The sequence below is a fragment of the Apis florea genome, unplaced genomic scaffold (genome assembly GCF_048593485.1).
Source record: "Apis florea isolate Af1SG1 unplaced genomic scaffold, ASM4859348v1 contig_2897_pilon, whole genome shotgun sequence".
In the NCBI taxonomy this organism is placed as follows: domain Eukaryota; kingdom Metazoa; phylum Arthropoda; class Insecta; order Hymenoptera; family Apidae; genus Apis; species Apis florea.
The window spans coordinates 846,474-864,913 of NW_028256665.1; the positions used below are offsets into that span (position 1 = coordinate 846,474).

Sequence of the window (18,440 nt, forward strand, 5' to 3'; positions counted from 1 at the left end):
AGAATTTATTCCACCCGACCCCTCTCGTACCAGAGAAAGAAACATTCCCGCGTCATATTTTCAAGCGCGATGACGCTTTTTAATTCCAAACTCGCGTATCCGCAAACTCTGATCACGGCGTGATCTCTCGAATTATTTGACACTCGCCTCGGTTAAACGAGCGCGCCATTTTAAATTCACCGAGGTTAATTAACGGGCGGCAGAGTTTGCGCAAGCGAGAAACGGCTCGTTCGATGAGAAACCGAAACATGCAAATCCCCGCGTATTCGTCCCGAAGAGTTTCCCTCTCCTCCTCGTTACAGATAATATTATAGTTTCGCCCTCGACGCTTATGTCGGTGATATACGACGCGCCTTGTTCGCGTTAACCCCTCCACGACACAATCCGGCCATTTCCGGAACGTTGATATCCGCGCTCGTGTCGTAATGACGCGGCAACTTCTCCGCTTCGGATTAAAGTCGAGGGATTTATTTGCGCGTATCGTTGCGCGAATTACGCTTTAACCTGTTGCAACAACCTGGCAGTCATTGTCATCGTAACTCGAGACGCAGTTGCAATACACAATTTCAACTCTCGTCCGCCGATTCTCCCAGTCACGAATCCGATAATTTCGAGCTTGTCGAAGCTCGTTATTAAGAACTTTGATTTTCTTTGTGGCGATGACAACTTGTTCTTTCTTTTCCTTTTTTCAAGCAGTGAATTCAGCACTCGTTTCATAATTCGTGATTTTTCCGATTCTTCTTCTACCTTCTGTTCATTCCCTTTATTTGCGCGTGTCTGAGGAGAAATGGGAATGACGAACGAGCATGGCATCTTCGGAAGAAAATATTTGCTCCTTACGTTGGCTCCGTGACGTTTAATAGCTGCAACTCGTAAATATCCCGGAAATGGTGTTTCCACACGGAACAGACGCAGTCACGTACTCGATTTACGATTGGACATTTCTGCTGGATTTTCCATTTTGCCGTTGGCCTTATTAGTTAGCCGATCCACGTGATATTCGCGGAAAATGTCAAATATATTTCGAGACGCATAGCGGGAGAAAAGTTTTTAATAATAAAAATCACGTTAATAAGAAATTATCCCATTTTCACGGTCTACAACCCAACAATCGTGATAATAAGAGAAGAAGAACATTCTCGTAATATCGGCACGTTTTAACGGGATAAACTTCTGCTTTCTACGGAGCTTAGCTGGTCCATGAATTACCGTGGATATTAGATGCTTTTGAAACGCGAAATTAACGCGCAAGAAGAAGAAGAAGAAAAAAAAAGAAACGATGAAAATTATATTTCGAAATGACAATGAAACGATAAGTTGATTTATAAAATCGTGTACTACTAGTACAATGGAGACAGGAGAAAGCGGTGAAAAAGCATAATAAAAGCATAAAAAATAATCGGTGAACCGTGGTTATACTTCAAAAAGCGTAAAAAATTCACAGTTATAAAGCTTCCCGCGGAGTACGCATAACGCGTACTCTCGATTCAACAGGTTTGAAAACGCGAACCGATGTGAAACAATGGGGGAGTTGCATAAAAGGGTTTTGTAAAATTTACAAGCAAGCAAGCGCATCGTTATTAAAATTATTCTTACTTACGATGTAAATTTTTCCGTTACGATCGTATCAGAATCATTATGCGTCGAATCGGGGATGAATCGTATTTCGAAATAATATATTTCCATTTCCGCTTACCAAAGATCGAAAAACGAACAAATACGAATAATTAACTGGTGGTGAATAATTTCTCGATCGTGTTCCCTCGTTTCAACCGCGGCTGCTTATTTTTTTTATGCAGATTTTCCATTCGAATCAAACGAGAAGACTGGTCGTCGACACTCCGTTACGAGTATTTTTCGTTTGTTTTTTTTTTGCTACTACTACTGCTACTCCACTAGTTTACGCGCTTTTATCGACAAGTCGAGCAAAAAAGGAAGCGGCGCTGCGTAAATGATTCGATCGAGAGGAAGTTAAGTTCCACTTGTCCTTCTTGTCGGTATTCGAGCTTTCTTTCTCGGCAATTGGAAGAAAAGAGATGGAGTGGGAGAGAAGAGATAGAATGGTGCTCTCCACGATCGATCTCGGCTATTGAAATTCGAAGCCGAGGAATAGGATTCGATACATCGAACGTCTTTTTCCGCCTTTGTTTCGCCTTTTATTTCCGCGATGTCCGTCCGATTATTCCCGCAACGAGTTCTAAGTCACGTCCCTGGTTTATAGACCGACCGCATTTTCCCTAACAATTTATCAACGAGGAAAAGAAAAAGAAAGAAAGGGAGAGTTGTAACGTGGAGAGTAACGAGAGATAATTATCCGCGCGAATGCCAGAGCCTGATTTTTCTCTTTTCGCGCGCTCTCTTCCCCTTTTCTTTCTCCTACGTATCTTTCTATTTCTCTTCTTCGCTTTTGTTCCTCTTTCCTCCCGATTAAAACGGAGAGATTAAGAGGAGAGGGAAAATTATCGCGTTAAAGGATTTTCTCGGGCATCGATTTGCATACAAATGATGGCCCGTGTCTGAAGTAAAGGCGATAATAACATCATTTTCGCAAGGAGATCGGTAATGCCGAAATGGGAACACGTGTAACTTGTAATTCGTCCGTGTAAATTAATATCTCAACGGGGCCTCCGCGCAACCACCGAATAGCGTGGTATATACGCGTATATACAGCCACGTTTCGGATATTACGCCTCTCTTCCACTCTGGATACGTCTAACTTCGGAGCTATTGTGTGCTTTCGTACAATCACGATTATCTCGTTTCTCGTTATCGATATCCCGCAATTATATCTCCTTTCTCCAAGCACGTCGATAGAGAGAATTACAAGTGATCCCTCGGAACAAAAGTTCCAATCTAAACTAAAGAAGCTGTGAATACCGTTCTCTCTTGAATCTCTGTTAAAGAAATAAGCGCGATCTTAGAATCGATTTTCGAAACCAGCTATAAAACAGAACTAAATGGGAAAGGCATTGGTCGATATCGTAGAATTTAGAAAGTAGACGTGGAATAATATTTTAACGACAACTTTTAATCTTTGGTTTCGAAGATCGTCGAACGATATAATATCGAGCGCAACGTGGAGGGGGGAAAAAAAAGAAACGCAAGTCCAATCAAATCTCTCGGCGAGGCTACGGTGATTTTTAGAGCATCCATATTAATAGCGCAAATCGACTCCGTGGAGATGACGGGAGCCGCGCCGTATTTTATCGTGGATAAATTGACGCGTGACACTCTGTTAAATTGAGCGTACGCCGAGTTGAGATACACCGAATTCCGGCAATCCGTGTCGCAGCGGCCTACGTGTGACGTAGGGGCGGCCTGTATCGACAGCCACTGGTGGAAAACTTGCGCATCGTTTAAGTGGAAAATGGTAATGCCGGGGCGGCGAGTTTTAAAGCAAGTTGCCGGCTGCTCTGCATTGTAGATCGAAGAGTCGACCGAGAGAGAGAGGTATCGCTCGAGAGATTTTAAGAAGAAAATTTACACTTCACACGCGTGCGAATGTCGTCGTAGAACGAGCATTTCTCGAAAATTGCTGCTAAATCTAACGTCCCTCTCCATACTTTTGCACGTTGCGTTTTTAATTAAAATACACGTCTCTTTCCGCGACATTTCATGACGTTTCGCTACGCGAATCTCATTGCCAGTCACTCGTAACGAACGGGGCTAAAATAATCCCCCATCCGATATCTCTAATTAACGATAACAACCGATTCAATATGAGCAATCCCTGATATTGGCTTTTATCACGATAGCACGTTTCGTTCAAATTAATAGATACATTCGTGTTTTATGTACACTTGTGTTTTATTACATGCACAATGTAAAAAAAAAAAAAAAAAAAAAAAATACCGTTCGAAAATCACGTTTAACTCGATACATTCGTTCGCTTTTTTTTGAAGTGCCAAATGAAAAGATTAAAACAGGATAGAGAGAGAGAGAGAGAGAAAAGTAGCGAACAGAGAAGATAGAAATTGAACATTCCCGTTTCGATCGGTCGAAATTTAAATCGTAAATTTTGACATTCTTGAAATTATTTATCGAATTTTCTCGAAAGCCTCTCGAATAACCTGTATTATAAACGTATCCACGTTAAATCCTTCGATTCGAGAATAAGTAATTGGACGAAGGAAATATCGAGGCGAATATTCGCGGCCCCTTTTCACCGGCCATCTTTAACGAAATATTGGAAAGGCGAGGCGATACCCGAAAAGGTTTATTCGTATTCCCACGTTCGTATGGCGCATAAGTCTCGCGGTTCGAATTCCCCGCGGGACAGGATATTTTACCGATTTTCTAAATATGTGGCGCGCGAGAATATATATTTGGGGGAAAGTAAGACGCGCGTTGTTGTTACCGGGAGAAATTCCAGCCCGCAAGATCTGGGAGAATCTTTGGCCGCGTTTAGGAATTCGAATTTCAAATTTTACGATTTTCCAATCCTCGTACTTGGTTATCGCGCGTTCGAGAATCGCGTATTTAGCTTTCATCCAAGAAGAAAGGAACGATGACATCGGATTTTCATGAAATCTTATCCATTGTCGAACCGTGCATTGAATTTCGAATTTCGAGATTTTTCTTCCTTCCTTCTTCCCTTTCTTCCTCTTTCGATTATTCCCGAGTAGAAAGTCGGCGAAATAAAATAAGGGCACGTAATCGAGAAGCTGGTACTCTCTCGATTCGGCTCCATTTCGCGAAAAAGTAACCGCGTGGTTGAACGATAACGTCGACGACAAAGCTGTTGCGTGCGCTCTCGGTTTAGCTTTCCGCGATAACTCTCGACGATAACGCGATAGCGATAAATAAACGGCGTGATCGTTTCCCCTCGAATTCGAGATTCGTATCGCGGCCTATAAATATCCTTTCCCCCCCCCCTTTTTTTTCTATCCAACGCCTGATCCAACACATGGATTTATCCCAGGCAAAACGGGCGCGACAGAATAAATAGAAATCGGGTAAAAATATATCGGATTCGTCGATCTTGGAGTATTTCATTCGCGCCGAGAAATATTCCGGCATTCTTTCGATCGAACGCCACGAGAACGAAAAATTTTTGACTCGTGTAACGAATTTATCCGCTTTCGTTCGATTGTTTTTCTTTTTTTTTTTTTTTTTTCCCCTATCGATCTCGAGAGAGGATCTGTACGAAACGAACTGGCGGCCGTTCTCATTTTCTCGCGCAGGCTATTCCGCGAGAGGTAACCCGGCAAAGTTTTACGGAGGAATCCCTGGAGGAATGAAACAGGTTCGTGTCGGAGCAAACTTGGCGAGCAAGTTGGCGCAACTTGATCCCGTTGGCGAATATTCATTAGGACCGTATTAATTATGACCGGCAAAGTGTTTAACTAATTAGCGTGTGTTCACCGGCGGGAAACTCAAAAGACGGGATTATTTGAGATACCTTTGCCGATACCAATTATCTTCCGCCGAGACAGAATTCTTGATGAGACCATTAGCGCGAGAAACGTTTCTTCTTCGATCCGCGAAATTACACCTTTAAAAAAAAAAAAGAAACGATACCACGTGGACGCAAGAAGAAATTCCAATTCTTACGCAACCTCCAATTTGTACTCGAAATTTGAAATTCGATATCAAAGTTAACCATTATCGTTCCTTTTTCCCATTTCCTTTTCATTAATTTCCGAATCCGTATTTCGCTTTAAAAGGAACAAGAAAAAAGAGAGAGAGAGAGAGAGAAAAAAGATCTCGCTTAAAAAGCGAAGGAAATAGCGAGAGGCAGCGAGGTTGGATCGGTGGCGTAATTAAAATTGCAGGTAGAGATGGCGAAAAAAAAAAAAAAGAAAAGAAAAAAGGTGGCGGCGAAAGAAAGCCGTCCGCGTCGCGCCGATAACGATATTCGCATCCGGTTCCGCCGTCCGGTTCTCCTCTCGTCAAAGGAAGTAGGTTACAGCTGCGGGGTAAGCATCGGCAAGAATTCACAACCGTGAAGCCGACTCTGCTCGATCTGCTACGTTAAACTACACGGCCCTCGCCTCGCGACAACGCTATAATAATAAGTTAGGTCGTGAATTACGGGATCTTGCCACGATCGACCGCAAACTCGATTTATTCCGCGCTCTAATCTCGGCAGGGAAAATTTCCGGTGGATCGCGCAACGAGATACCACGGAAATTGTTGCTCGTCCTATTTTTCCTCCCTTTCGGGGAACAAGGATAACGTTGTTGATCTTCTTCTTCTTCTTCTTCTTCTGCTCCAACATTTTTTTTCCTTTTTCTTTTTCCTCCCATTTCGACGTCATATTGTTCCAAGTTTTTCCACTTGTCTCGCTCGCGTCGATGCGAGATTTAAAGCGGCGCGTTTAATTTTAAAAGGAATGAAAAGGTAGGAAAGGGGATTAAGCTCGCTCCCTCTTTCGCCGTGTATATCGTTGGGAGGGAAACTCGTCTCATCGACACTGTTCCAAGTGTCAAACTTGAAATATCGCGAATTCTCGAGCGTTTCGGAGGAAAAAGTTGCGATTAAGAAATTTTTTTTTTAAGGGAGGAAAAGAAACGTCCTTAGATATAGATTTTTGAGGATTTCGAAAGGAAAGATTTAGATTTTTCTGTTGTTGGTCTCGCGAGGATCGACTCGTGGGGAACATGTTTGGAATATCGTGAAACGAGGGATTCAAATTTTTTGAAAAAAAATTATTTCTTCCTTTCGTGTCGACTCTCCGTTAAAACCATTTATCCTCCTACGAGTTCTTCTTTTCCTCGGATAGGATCCTAGTACTTTCTCAAAGTTATCCAAAGTTCTGAACGGGGTGTTCCTTTCACGATCTCTTTTCTTTCATCTTTCTTTCGTTCCTCGATAGCTTCTTATCGATATTACAAGTCGCGTTATTAATATTCCAAGCTTTCCACCATTACGCTCGTGCGGTTATCTTATCCGCTACGAGTCTCTATCCAAGTCTTCGCTATTTCATTAGCGACCTTTCTTGCCAACAAACTTTCCCATACTCGTTCCGCAATTCGATCCATTAATTTAACTTTCATTCCGCTCGCAAACATTCGTACGATTTTCCTTTTTAAGATCGGTAAGATTCGTAATATCGAAAAACTCGAATAAATCACAATGTATCGAGCGCAACGCGTGTCTGACCACAGACGGACCTGTATCACGCGAACCGTACCTCCTTCGATATTTCCTTTGGCGATAAATCAACCGCTCGCTCCAACTTAACCCTTTGCACTCCAGACCTTTTTCGCTCGAACCAATAACTCCACCATTTCCCGTTCGGTGAAACAAATTCACGGATAAATTAACGTATAAAATTTCTATATCTTAATATTTTATCTTCGCAAAGAAAGAAAATTTTTCGAACGTTCGAAAGTCTATATCGTTGTTGCGTCGTGCGACTATTTTAATAGATGAATTCTCGGTTTGTCAGGATAAAATCTCAATGACGTGGCCTTCTCTCTATCTTAAATTTCTTAACGAGTAGAAATAATTTCGTTATTCGATAAGGAAAAATCGAACTCTTCTTCGCTCGAACTAATCCTTGAAAATAATATTTCTATCGCCACGATTGTTGAAACGACTAATTCGATTCACGATCTCACGGTTTAATCTGAGAAAAATCCAATCATTCGATCAATACATTATTCCACGCTTTATATAAGATTATAAAGAGGTTAGGGATCTATTCATATTTCGCAAAAATCAAACGTATAAATAAATATCGTCGGCATGCGAATTACTGTGAATCACTGGTCGAGAGAAGGGAAATCTCGCAAAGTTGCTCATAGTTTTGTCACAATTGAAATTATATCGCGAATCCCGTCCAGAATCGCGTCCACGATACCCGCATGTTTCGTATCAAACTACCGTAGATCGCCAACCCGTGATCGGACGCGCCAGTTCCTGGTAATTAAATTTCAATTATACCGAATCCATGCCACGCGTGTGCGCGTCTCGCCGGAATTATTGACACGTGTATTTATTTATGAACGTGTTTGGCCGACGCTCGCGTACAAACGAGATTTCGATCGGTGCACTCGCAAATATCAGCGAAGCAAGTGAAATAAATTCCTCCTATCGCCCCCCTTCCGGCCATCGTAAATCTCTGCCTCTCCTCCTCCTCCTCCTCAGAAGGGGGATCAAATTTTCACTGCTCGGTTTAACGACACGGACAGAGAGAGAGAGAGAGAGAGAGAGAGAGAGAACAACGGCCGGAACGAACGCGGTAAAAATATTTCGACGCCGAATACGTTCAAACTTTCTCTCTCTTTGCCAATTTTTATCAGCCGGAAAAGCGCGAATACGGTTTCGTATCGATCGTTTTCACGCTCGATTATTATAAATTCAACGAGGCAATCCGTTTTTTCGAGGGAAATCGATCGATCGCGAAACGATTCGTCGGGGATTAAAAAGAGGAGGGGATAATTAAGGATATTAAACGGTTGAACGTTTAATGCGAAAATTTCACCGGTATTTATAAATTTCGTTCCCTTGTTTTTCGGCGGATTAATCGAAACGAGGCGGGTGGGTGAAAACGCGGTTTTGTCGTTTTAACTGTACGAGCGAGATCCGTAGATTTACAAAATTTTCATATCTCGAACGATGCCCGAGATTCTATTCGCGCTCCCACCCAAATAGAAATTAAACTTGGTTACGCGAAATTTCATTCGTTTTAATCCGCGTCCTTCTATTCAATTTAAATTAATTATCCGCCTCGAAACGTACGTGTTTATGAAAATTTTCGCACGATCGATATATATTCGAGGACGGGAATTTACACTCTCCTCTATATTGATCCTTCCCCTCGAACGATATATAAAACGAAGATGGTCGCATTGAAACGAGATCGTGTCGAGCGAGACGTAACAATTTTCAAAATTGGTTTTTTTTTTTTTTTTTTTCACTCATCCGAGAGAAGATACGAGTTGGAGTTAATCACAGAGGCGACTCGTATCGGGTCTTGCTTTCATGGAAATGCGGGTTCGACCCGCGATACGGTTTAAACTTGGCCATTAGCGGCTACTAGTCGGCAACCTAGCGTGCTCCTAGGGTCAAATCGTAACGACGTAGGAATCTTGGTAGGAAACTGAGAGTCGTTCAGGTTAACGCGCTTCTGGCGATATTTTGGCCAACCCAAATCATTCCAAATTCGCCCAACTTACCCCATCGAGGCAACTTCCAACTCCAACTTCTCTCTCCCCATCTCGCCATCGATTTGATTTATCTAATCGCGCGAAACGTCCCCCTCGTGATCGGAAGCGCCACACCTTTCGCTTCTTTTCTCGAAAGTAAAACGAGTCGGCCGACAGATTCAATTAAGATATCCGCTCGAAATCCTCGCGACGAAATTTTCGAATACACCCGCCTCATTTCTCTCGAATCTAACGAAAAACCGGTGGTGATCGAAAGAGAAACACTTCCGATCTCTTCTTCCGGTAAAAAAATCCCGACGAATTTTTCCCCAAGAAATAGCGCGGTGTGGATCAGATGAATTAAGACAGGCGTAGTTGAGCGCAGACTGAAGCGAGGAAACATTTCTGTTCGCAGAGAGGGTGGCATGGTACGAGGGTGCGACACGCGCGATCGAAGGGCGTATTCGCGCGTCGGCTGCGACTTGGAGCGCGAGCGGGAGCGCGCCAGCGGGCGGCGTGGCGAGGGGCGTCGTTCTCTTCGTCGGCGACGGAATGGGGATGAGCACTCTCACGGCGGCGAGGATCCTCTCGGGTCAACGTCATGGAAACACGGGCGAGGAAGCGCAACTCGCGTGGGACAGCTTTCCAGCCGTGGCACTGGCAAGGGTGAGTCCTCTTTTTCTCTCTGTTCTCATCCTCTCTTCCTCTGCCCTGCTCTCGAGTCGAGGAAATCCTTCCAGATTTCCTTGGTAAAACGAACCACGAGATCCTTTGTTTCGAGGGTTAATTATAAATCGTTGCGGCCGATATTTTGCGGATATAACGGATTCGTAACGAGTTATCGCAATTTATTTTCAACGAGTTAACACTTCCAAGCTGCGAGCTACATCCACCACGCATTGCAGCGTTTCCTATTATTAACGCCGCGTATTATTCTCCATGACGCATCGCTGTCCTTTGTTTTCACCGAGGAGCACGATTTATATATCTGTCTCTGAAACGTGTAATTCGGAGGGGGCTGTTAAACGCGGTTAGCGTCGGATCTATCTTTCATCTTATCTCTTCCCGCGAATTTCTCATCTCTCTCAGGTTTTTGCTCCATCGAAAATGGAAATCCATCAAATGTCAACAATCCGTCTGATTCGCGACGCATCGTAATCAAGTATCCGTTTTCTTCTACTCGAAACACGAATTTCCACGAGAAACTCTCCAATAACGTTCCTTTCGAGAAGGTGCACTCGAGCGTGGCTTATTACCACGTCCATGTAAACGAGCATCTCCAGAGAGAGGCGAGATCCAATGGAAACACCGATATCCCCCAACGCCTCCGGCTTATCAACCTTATTCCCTCCCTAGTTTCTTTTTTCCAATTGTACATTCCATCCAATTCACCTTCTCGTCGCAATGAACCCGTCCTCGTTTCCAAATCTCTCGCGAAAGCTCTTTCGAATTCGATCGCCCTCACCGCGACGTGTCGTCGCCATTTATCGGGGCCGATTCGAAGGACAGTGGAAACTAATTAGAAGGGACAGGAGGGGAGAGGGCGAGTGTTGGAATATTTGAACGTAGTTGGTCAATTTGGAATTGTGACCGCGGGGATTGACGACGAATTGCACAGGTGATACGTTTCGCTTCATAATCACACGGAGGGGGCAAACGAAACGAGCGGAAATGAGAAAGGTTGATCGGAGGGACGATTAGAAAGAGCTTGAGTTGTTCCTATCGTTAACGTAGAGAAACGATCCTTACGCTCCGTTGTCGGACATTCGCAAGGAGGACAGCGAATATCAGTTTCCAGAAATTCTCTTCTCAAAGATCGAACGTTTCTTCTCTCGTTTCGGAACATGTTTCGTTGAATCGAGATGAAAAAAGGAAAGAAGATTTTTATCTTTGTTTTCGTCTTGTACACACAACGTTCACGCACAACGGGGGAGGAAATTCTGTTTACACGATCCGAATTTTCATTCGTTTGACGAGATGCGGTGATTGCAAATTCTTTTGCGAGCGGAGACACGGGTAATTCGTAGTAAAAGTCGAGCTCGACGACGAGGGGCGCATAATACGCACCGTGCCGTAAATTTCCTCCCTGTTCGGCACACATTCGCACGCCACTGCATTTATTTCGCCTCGCGTAATCCAATTTGCATCCGGTTACTCCTTTGCGCGCGCGCCTCCACTTTTCCATCCGAAATATAACCGAGCTCTCGCGTGCCCGACAAACTTTATCGGGGATTTCCAGCTTTCGTCCCCGACATCGGTTACGGACTTGCTTATTACGCCCGACCGACGTAATCGAGCTTTTCCCCCACGCGTGGACCAACTTCTACGGATCCCTTCTTCAATCACCTTGGAAAATGTACATAATGCGATCCTTTCGATTCAATTTTTTCGCCGCCAAAAATCACTCGAGCAATTAATTTAAGAATGGTTTTCTTTTTCCCCTTCGTACGTGGACCTCGTCCCTTTCCTTTGTTCCTTTCCAAAAAGTCCCTTCGCACTTCCCTTCCTTTTTCGAGATCATCGTTTCGTTTCCGCTTTAAATTATCGAGATCCAGTTGTTTTCGATCGCGAACGTTCGATTTCGATTGCGCGAAGTTTTAACGAGACAAACGATTACACCGTTAAAGCGGGGAGAGCGAAGCGAAAATTTTACGTTCGATGTTGAAATATTTTTTTTATTTTTAATTATTACGGAATATTAGGAATAGCAGTGGTTGGCGGTTTCTCTTGAACTTTCGATCAAAGTGCTGCGAGTTTTCGCTCGAAGAGTTGTTTATTATCCCGTTGATGCAATCGAGTTGCCTACGTTTCAAAAGGAAACGAAACTCGATCGATCTCGAGCCGGTTTCCAACAACCGAACTGAACTTTCCCGTGTTTTCACCTCATCTATCGATTGTCGAATATTCTTGTTACGTTATTTTTCGCTCGTCCAAGCAATTGAAAATGGCTCGTCAAATGGAAATATCGCGCGCAATTCATTTGGATATTCATTTCGGAAGGAAGGAAGAAAGAAAGAAAGAAAGAATGAATGAAAGAAGAAATCGAAAATATATTTTACGGTTGAAATAAGCAGTTGTTGTATCGACACTTTTTTAATATAACTCTCTTTCCAGTTCTTTCTCCCTTTGTGACTTTCTCCTTTTTTATTTCATTTTCGTACTTTCAAAGTGCCTTTTTCTTTTAAAGCTTTGCCCTCTCCTCCTCCTTTGTCGCTGCAGTTCGAAAATGGACAAGATCGGAAAAAGTTTTCGCGCAGTCCTTCAGGACTTGGAAGACTTCGATATTGCCTACAGAGTTGCTTATTATTCTTTGAGAGTAACCTAAACTTCTTGGAGCGGCATGCGATAGAAAACAAGCTTCCTCGTAGATACTTGTCCGACCAAAATCTTTAACCAAACTTTCCAACGTATCCGCGTATAAAAATTAATATACTTTTCGTTTTAAAAAAAATTACTCGTCCTTTCCCCCATTAAAAGAAACTTTCCACTCTTTTAACGCGATGATGATTCAATTTCAATTCGTCTTTAATTAAATAACGAAGAGAAGAGAATTTAAACGGTTCCTCGTCCCACCGTCTCTAACGGGAACCCATTTATTAGTAGATCTAACTTAAAACCGTTTCTCGAAAAACTCTACCTCCTTTCTTCCCTACTCTTTCCCCTTCCGTTCCGTTTTTCTTTAAACTTTGAAGCTAAGTCCTTCGAGGTTTCGAGCACTTTTCAAAAGCTGACCAAAAGCCTTCTTATTATCGTAAATAGATGTAAAAGTTTTCCTTTCCGCGAAGAAAGTCGAATCGAACTCGATCATGTAGGGACAGATTTTTATAAAAATTTCTTTCCTCCACTTTTAACGAATTTATCTTTCCTCTTCCATTAAACGTGAATTCGAAGATCATATCTGCATTCTTCTCTTTGTTTCAAATTCGTTGAAACGAACGTAGAATTTTAGTAAGGATTCGTGATCGTGTCGTACGAACATCGTATTTCACCAAAAAAAAAAAAAAAAAAAGGAAAAAACGAGAAAATTTCACGTGAAATCCTTCTTACGAGAGACGTGACCGCTTCATTTGAGGCTGTCATGGCTAATCCTAAATGTGCGGAAAGTTTGTGGCGACCTTTATTACACGAATTCGCATAATTCTCGCTGAAAGTGACAACACGTCGTGTCACGTTCTTCTCCCTTGAAATAAAATACATTCATTCCAACGATTAGGAATATCTCTCGATAATCACCTATTTTTTTTTTTCAATCCATGAGAAATCTCGATCGAATGACCGTAATCGTAAGATCGTTGATCAAGAATAGCGTGTTCCATCTTCGATCCGCTTCTCCTTCGAAAGAAAGAAAAAAAAAAAAAAAGGAAGAAAAATCGAGAAAGAAATTCACTTTCCCGATTCCTCCGTGATTCTCCCGAATGAAAAATCGGCGATGCACCCCCGCGTTTCAAACTTCGCCTCGATCTTCCCTGCTTCTCCCTCAGAATTCGGTCGAACTTGGGCCGCATCAATATTCATCCGGCGAGGCTCTCTCGATCGACTCGCCCGATTTCACACCCCGCGCTCGAAACAGGGGAGGGAGAGTAGTGGGGTCACGAAAAACCGTTTCGAAGCTTGTTGTAGCTCGGGGCCCGGCTAACCTCCAACACAAAACCCAATGTTTTACGCGCGAAAATCCACGGTTTCGCATCATTTCCTCGTTAAATCCCGCATTAAACGCGCTGCAACGCGTTTATCGTGGCTCGATCATTCCCGGAGAAAAAAAGGAAAAGAGAGAAAGAGAGAGAAAAGATCTCCAGCGGTTAATTAACACGCGTTTGGGTGGACGATTTCATCGGTGGAATAACGATTTATCGAGCGGGACGTTTATCAGGATAATAATTAATTAATCGAACTAGGTAACTGGCGAATGAATAATGGGGCGAGCGAATGGGGGGGGAATTAAAATTAGATTCGTGTACCGGATCTTCGAGGTCTGCTCGCGATCCGGTGCCGGTAATTTGAATTATTTTATGTTAATCCGGAATCAGCGCGATTCATCATCGCTCGTGAACGATATCCGTCAGAATCGATACTCTTTCTTTCTTTTTTCTCTTTCTTTAGAAGAGAAACAGATCTTTCTGTAACAAGGCGAATTTTTCCAATTTTAAGATCGAGGGATATCGTTAATTTTCTCCACGCTCGCTAGAATCAACCATGATTCTTGTAACGAGAATCGGGTTAAATTATCGGCGTTTTATTTTATTCGGGTTTATTCTCACCAGCCTCTACCATAAAATTTAAACGATTCCTTCACCGTCTCACGTTACAGACGAATCTTCCCTTTCTCCTTTTCTAATTTTCTGGCAAATGAAAGCATAAATATAAACCAGCGCGATAAATCACCACGACTGGTTAGAAACGTGCCACCGCGCGTCTCTCGATTATCTTGTTTTTCTTACCACGTTGTATCACATATTTCAATCGTACGAGTTCCATTTCTGTACCACGGAGTTCCATCTCGAATGCACGTTGACGAAAACGTGATTCTCGAAAAAAACGAAAGGAAAGAAAGAAGAAAGGAACGATTTAAGCGTGGACTTCGTGGATGAAGGAAAAGGGGGAGGAAAAATTAATAATATTCGATCGATCAACGAACGGGGTTATTGCGCGATTCGATAAGAAGAAGAACAACAGCGGAATATACGTGGAATTGGCCGTATTTAAATTTGACAGAGCGAGTAGGAATAAGGGATAATTGGAAAGGTTGAACGATGAAAATTCAATTTCGACGGGGCGATCCATTTTTAGCGGAGATATTAGCAGGATATTTCTGTTATCGGGAACGAGGACGCGATAAATTACGACTGTAAAGCGATCCAAGGAATGTCGGGAGGAAGCGAGAAAGAAAGGCGGAGAGGATTAATAAAACGTAACGAATCGGTCACGCGCCCTTTTTTCCCGCGATTCATCGAGGAGCAAAGGGTTTCGTTGTTCCTCTGCGACGATGAATTAAGAGGAAGGGAAATAAATGTACGAGTCGTTTACAGCTCGTTACCCTTTCTTTGAACGATTGCACGGAATTAATGCGAGGGACGGTAGTAGGAAAAAAGCGTATACAAATAATTTATACGCGCGAAAACATCGTCGTTCACACGTAGATAGAACAGAAACAGCGAGGATCGTAATGCGATTCGCTCGCTAAATTTACTCCTTTCTCGCGATCTTCATTTATTTTTCAACCGTGCGCGCGGGATGTAAAATTGATGATGATCGTGTCATCAGGATCGCATATATATATATATTAAAGCATAATTTATAAGTTTAATTTACGTCGATGGAACGTGTTTAGAATATCAAGCGAGAAAGAAGCGGAAGGGTATTAATTTTAATTATAAGTTAGATTGAATCGAAGGCGTACAGTTTTTAACTCGATATCTCTTTTCAAAGTATAATATTTGAGGAACGGTATAAATTATATGTAACTTTCCTCCGACGAAAGAAAGCGATAATGCGAGAAATTTCCAATTTAAGTTGATCTCGTCTTTCGATCGTTTGTTTAAGAATAGTATAAAAATTTGAATCCATTGTCGCAACGACCATCTCGCGTTGTGTGTTCGCGAGTATCGGACGATCGGTCAGAGTTTAAAAGAATTACGTTATTTCTCGCTATGCATCTATATCTTGGTTAATTCTATTCCCCCTTTAATCTCGTGGCCATTAATTTGACTCGCGGCAACATTTAACTTCACTTCTACTTTATGCAAATAGTTGTTCAAAGTGGCTCGACAGGCGGGGTAAATTATAATTGCATTTACGTCACATATCCGAAAATGTATTATTTAAGCTCCCTTTCCTATTCAACCCGCCTATATTGGCCGGGTAATTCGCGTTAATATTCTCGAAATTATGTATTATTTTGAGAATAATGGGAAGGGGAAGCGTGCGAAAATGAAAATGAATTTGTGATTTGAGTAACCCACGGATTTCAATAAGAGAAAACATTTCGTAAATTTTGTATATGTACTCGTTTCAAAGGGAATCTCGCGTTACTTTCAAAACTCGACTCGACTCGTTATCGAAAATTATTGAAACGAAGCTAATACGTCATGTTTCCATTATTACATCGAATTAATCATTTTCGACAAATTATTTTCCCTAATTCGTTCATTATATTTATCGATTAATTCGTCACTTGATTTATCGTACATTTATCGCGTGATGAAACGAAAGTGAATTTTAACACGCGATAAAATATTTCTCGTAGAAAGCACGAACGTTTTATTTATATGTATATATCGAAACATATTTGTTTATTTATCAGGGAGAAGAATAAAACAGATATTTTTTTTTACAGGATTTTTTTTAAAAAAAAAGGCAACTTTTTTTCCATAGCGGTAAAAATTTTAATTCAAATTTAGATACGATTACGATTCGAGCGAAAAGATTGATCGAAGAGTTGGTCGAGATTCGATTATATTATTCGAAGATTTAATTAAGCTCGGTAAACTCTTTTCTTTCTCGCGTGTTTGTTTGCTCGATTAGCATTATACGGCCGAGTAAACTGGAAAAGATATTTCTCCCCGCGCGCGCTATAATAATTTGCAGCTATCTCGATCCGATTTCATTAAATTCGAACAAACTTTAAAATTAGAGCTGTTGCAAAAACAGCTTTTCCCCTTCCTTTGTTGCGGTCGTTTTTCATCTTCCACGCTCGTGTCCGTTCTTTTGCTTTAAAAATTTCCTCCTCCTTCGATAAAAATATATCGTATAATTAAATCGTAGAAACGGGACAAACGCTCGACCAAATTAATAAGAGCTGTTGGCGTGAAAAAATATTTTACAACTTACACGGAACGTTTGATTACGCGAGAAAATTTGCAACGTTTACCCGTAAATTTCAGTTTTAACGTCGACGTTCCATTCGGTGAATGCTTTTTTTTTACACGCACACACCACACACACACACACAGTTTTTAACGCGCAACAATTACTCTTTTACGAGAAAAACGAATCGCTCGCGGAGCTTTCGGACAATTAAATCGCACGAGCCAAAGTGTATCGAGCTAAAGATGCCCATTGCGTATTATCATTAATTGCCAAGCCTCGCAGTTTCTATATTTTCGAAGGTATTTTTTTCTTCAAAGCGTAATTTTTCCCAGGTAAACGGATCGTTCCAAGGGAAAACCGCGTTTTCAGAAACCGTGGCTGGATTTTCAAAGTAAAGCTACATTTCCGAGTATTAATTACTCGGCTCGACTCTAATTATTCATGCTACATGCTCCCGGCAAAGTGAACGAATCGCGTAGGCACATTCGATAAATTCCTCCTTTAATTACCTTTAATCTTTCACCTTTCGAAACCAAGACGGATCTCCATCTCGTCGTCGCGAATAAATGTTATTCGTCTATTCGCGTATATCGTAGCTGACGTTCTCGATAAAAGCAAATCGAAGCGTGGAGCGTTTATTTTCCAAATTTTCAAACTTGATTTTCTCGGAAAGAAAGCTTTTTGTACAATAAAAAAAAAAAAAAGAAAAAAAAGAAAAATCGACGTCCTGTATTTTTTCACTTGCTTTTACAATCCATTTTCAGCTTATACATCATGTATAAACATATCTATGGATTTTTCTTTTTTTTTTTTTTTGCCCATAGTGTCTCCACCATTTTTCCATTGATCATTTTTCACGGTTAGTCCGACAAGCATCTTCAATATGTAAACACTGCAAATCCTATTCCCTTTTTCAACAATAGCAACTTTCGCTCAAATATTCAAAAGTCGCGCGCGTATAATTCATCCACGAAAAGGCAAGCGTGCCCGTAGTTTTCTCTCTCTCTCTCTCTCTGCCGATTCCTTTGCCAGTCTCTCGTGCTTCAACATCCGAGCACCGTTACTCGCTAATGACGTATTAGCATAGTATTTGCTCTTAAAATCTTTAATTGCGCACACCGTTTCCCTTTTCTTTCCCCCCGCCTCCCATTCTCTTTCCATTTTAAATCATCTTTATCCTTTTCTCCTCCCCCAACCATCTGCTTTTTCTGTTAATTTCACTCGCCGCTTCTTACACGGTACCCTTTTCCTTCTCACTGCCCACTTTCCACTTTGTTTTCCTTTTACTTACTCCTACTCCGTTTCTTCCTCCCTTTATCCTCACCTGTAATTTTTCATTATTTTGTCTTCCATCCACCTCCACCCCTCGTCACCCCTCTTTTCCCCAGCTTCACTCTCGTCGTTTTTCACTTCCATCCACCTCCTTTCCGCCACTCGAACCATCGCCAACCACCATTCCACCGCCGCTCAAATTAATGCAAATTAAACCGACGTCGCCGAGTCGCTTAAGCGAGTGATTTGTCGCGACGACTATAACGA

At 42.0% G+C, this 18,440-nt stretch overlaps 1 protein-coding gene across 2 annotated transcripts in view; it reads left to right on the forward strand.

Moving 5' to 3' along the window:
- The window catches only part of LOC100870080 (alkaline phosphatase), a 186,861-nt gene that overhangs the window by 10,577 nt on the left and 157,844 nt on the right, over positions 1–18,440 (forward strand). For both annotated transcript variants that reach the window (XM_086907472.1, XM_031918988.2), the window contains exon 2: positions 9,511–9,761. In XM_086907472.1, the coding sequence (XP_086763598.1) occupies positions 9,511–9,761 (251 nt within the window). The remainder of the gene's footprint in view (positions 1–9,510; positions 9,762–18,440) is intronic.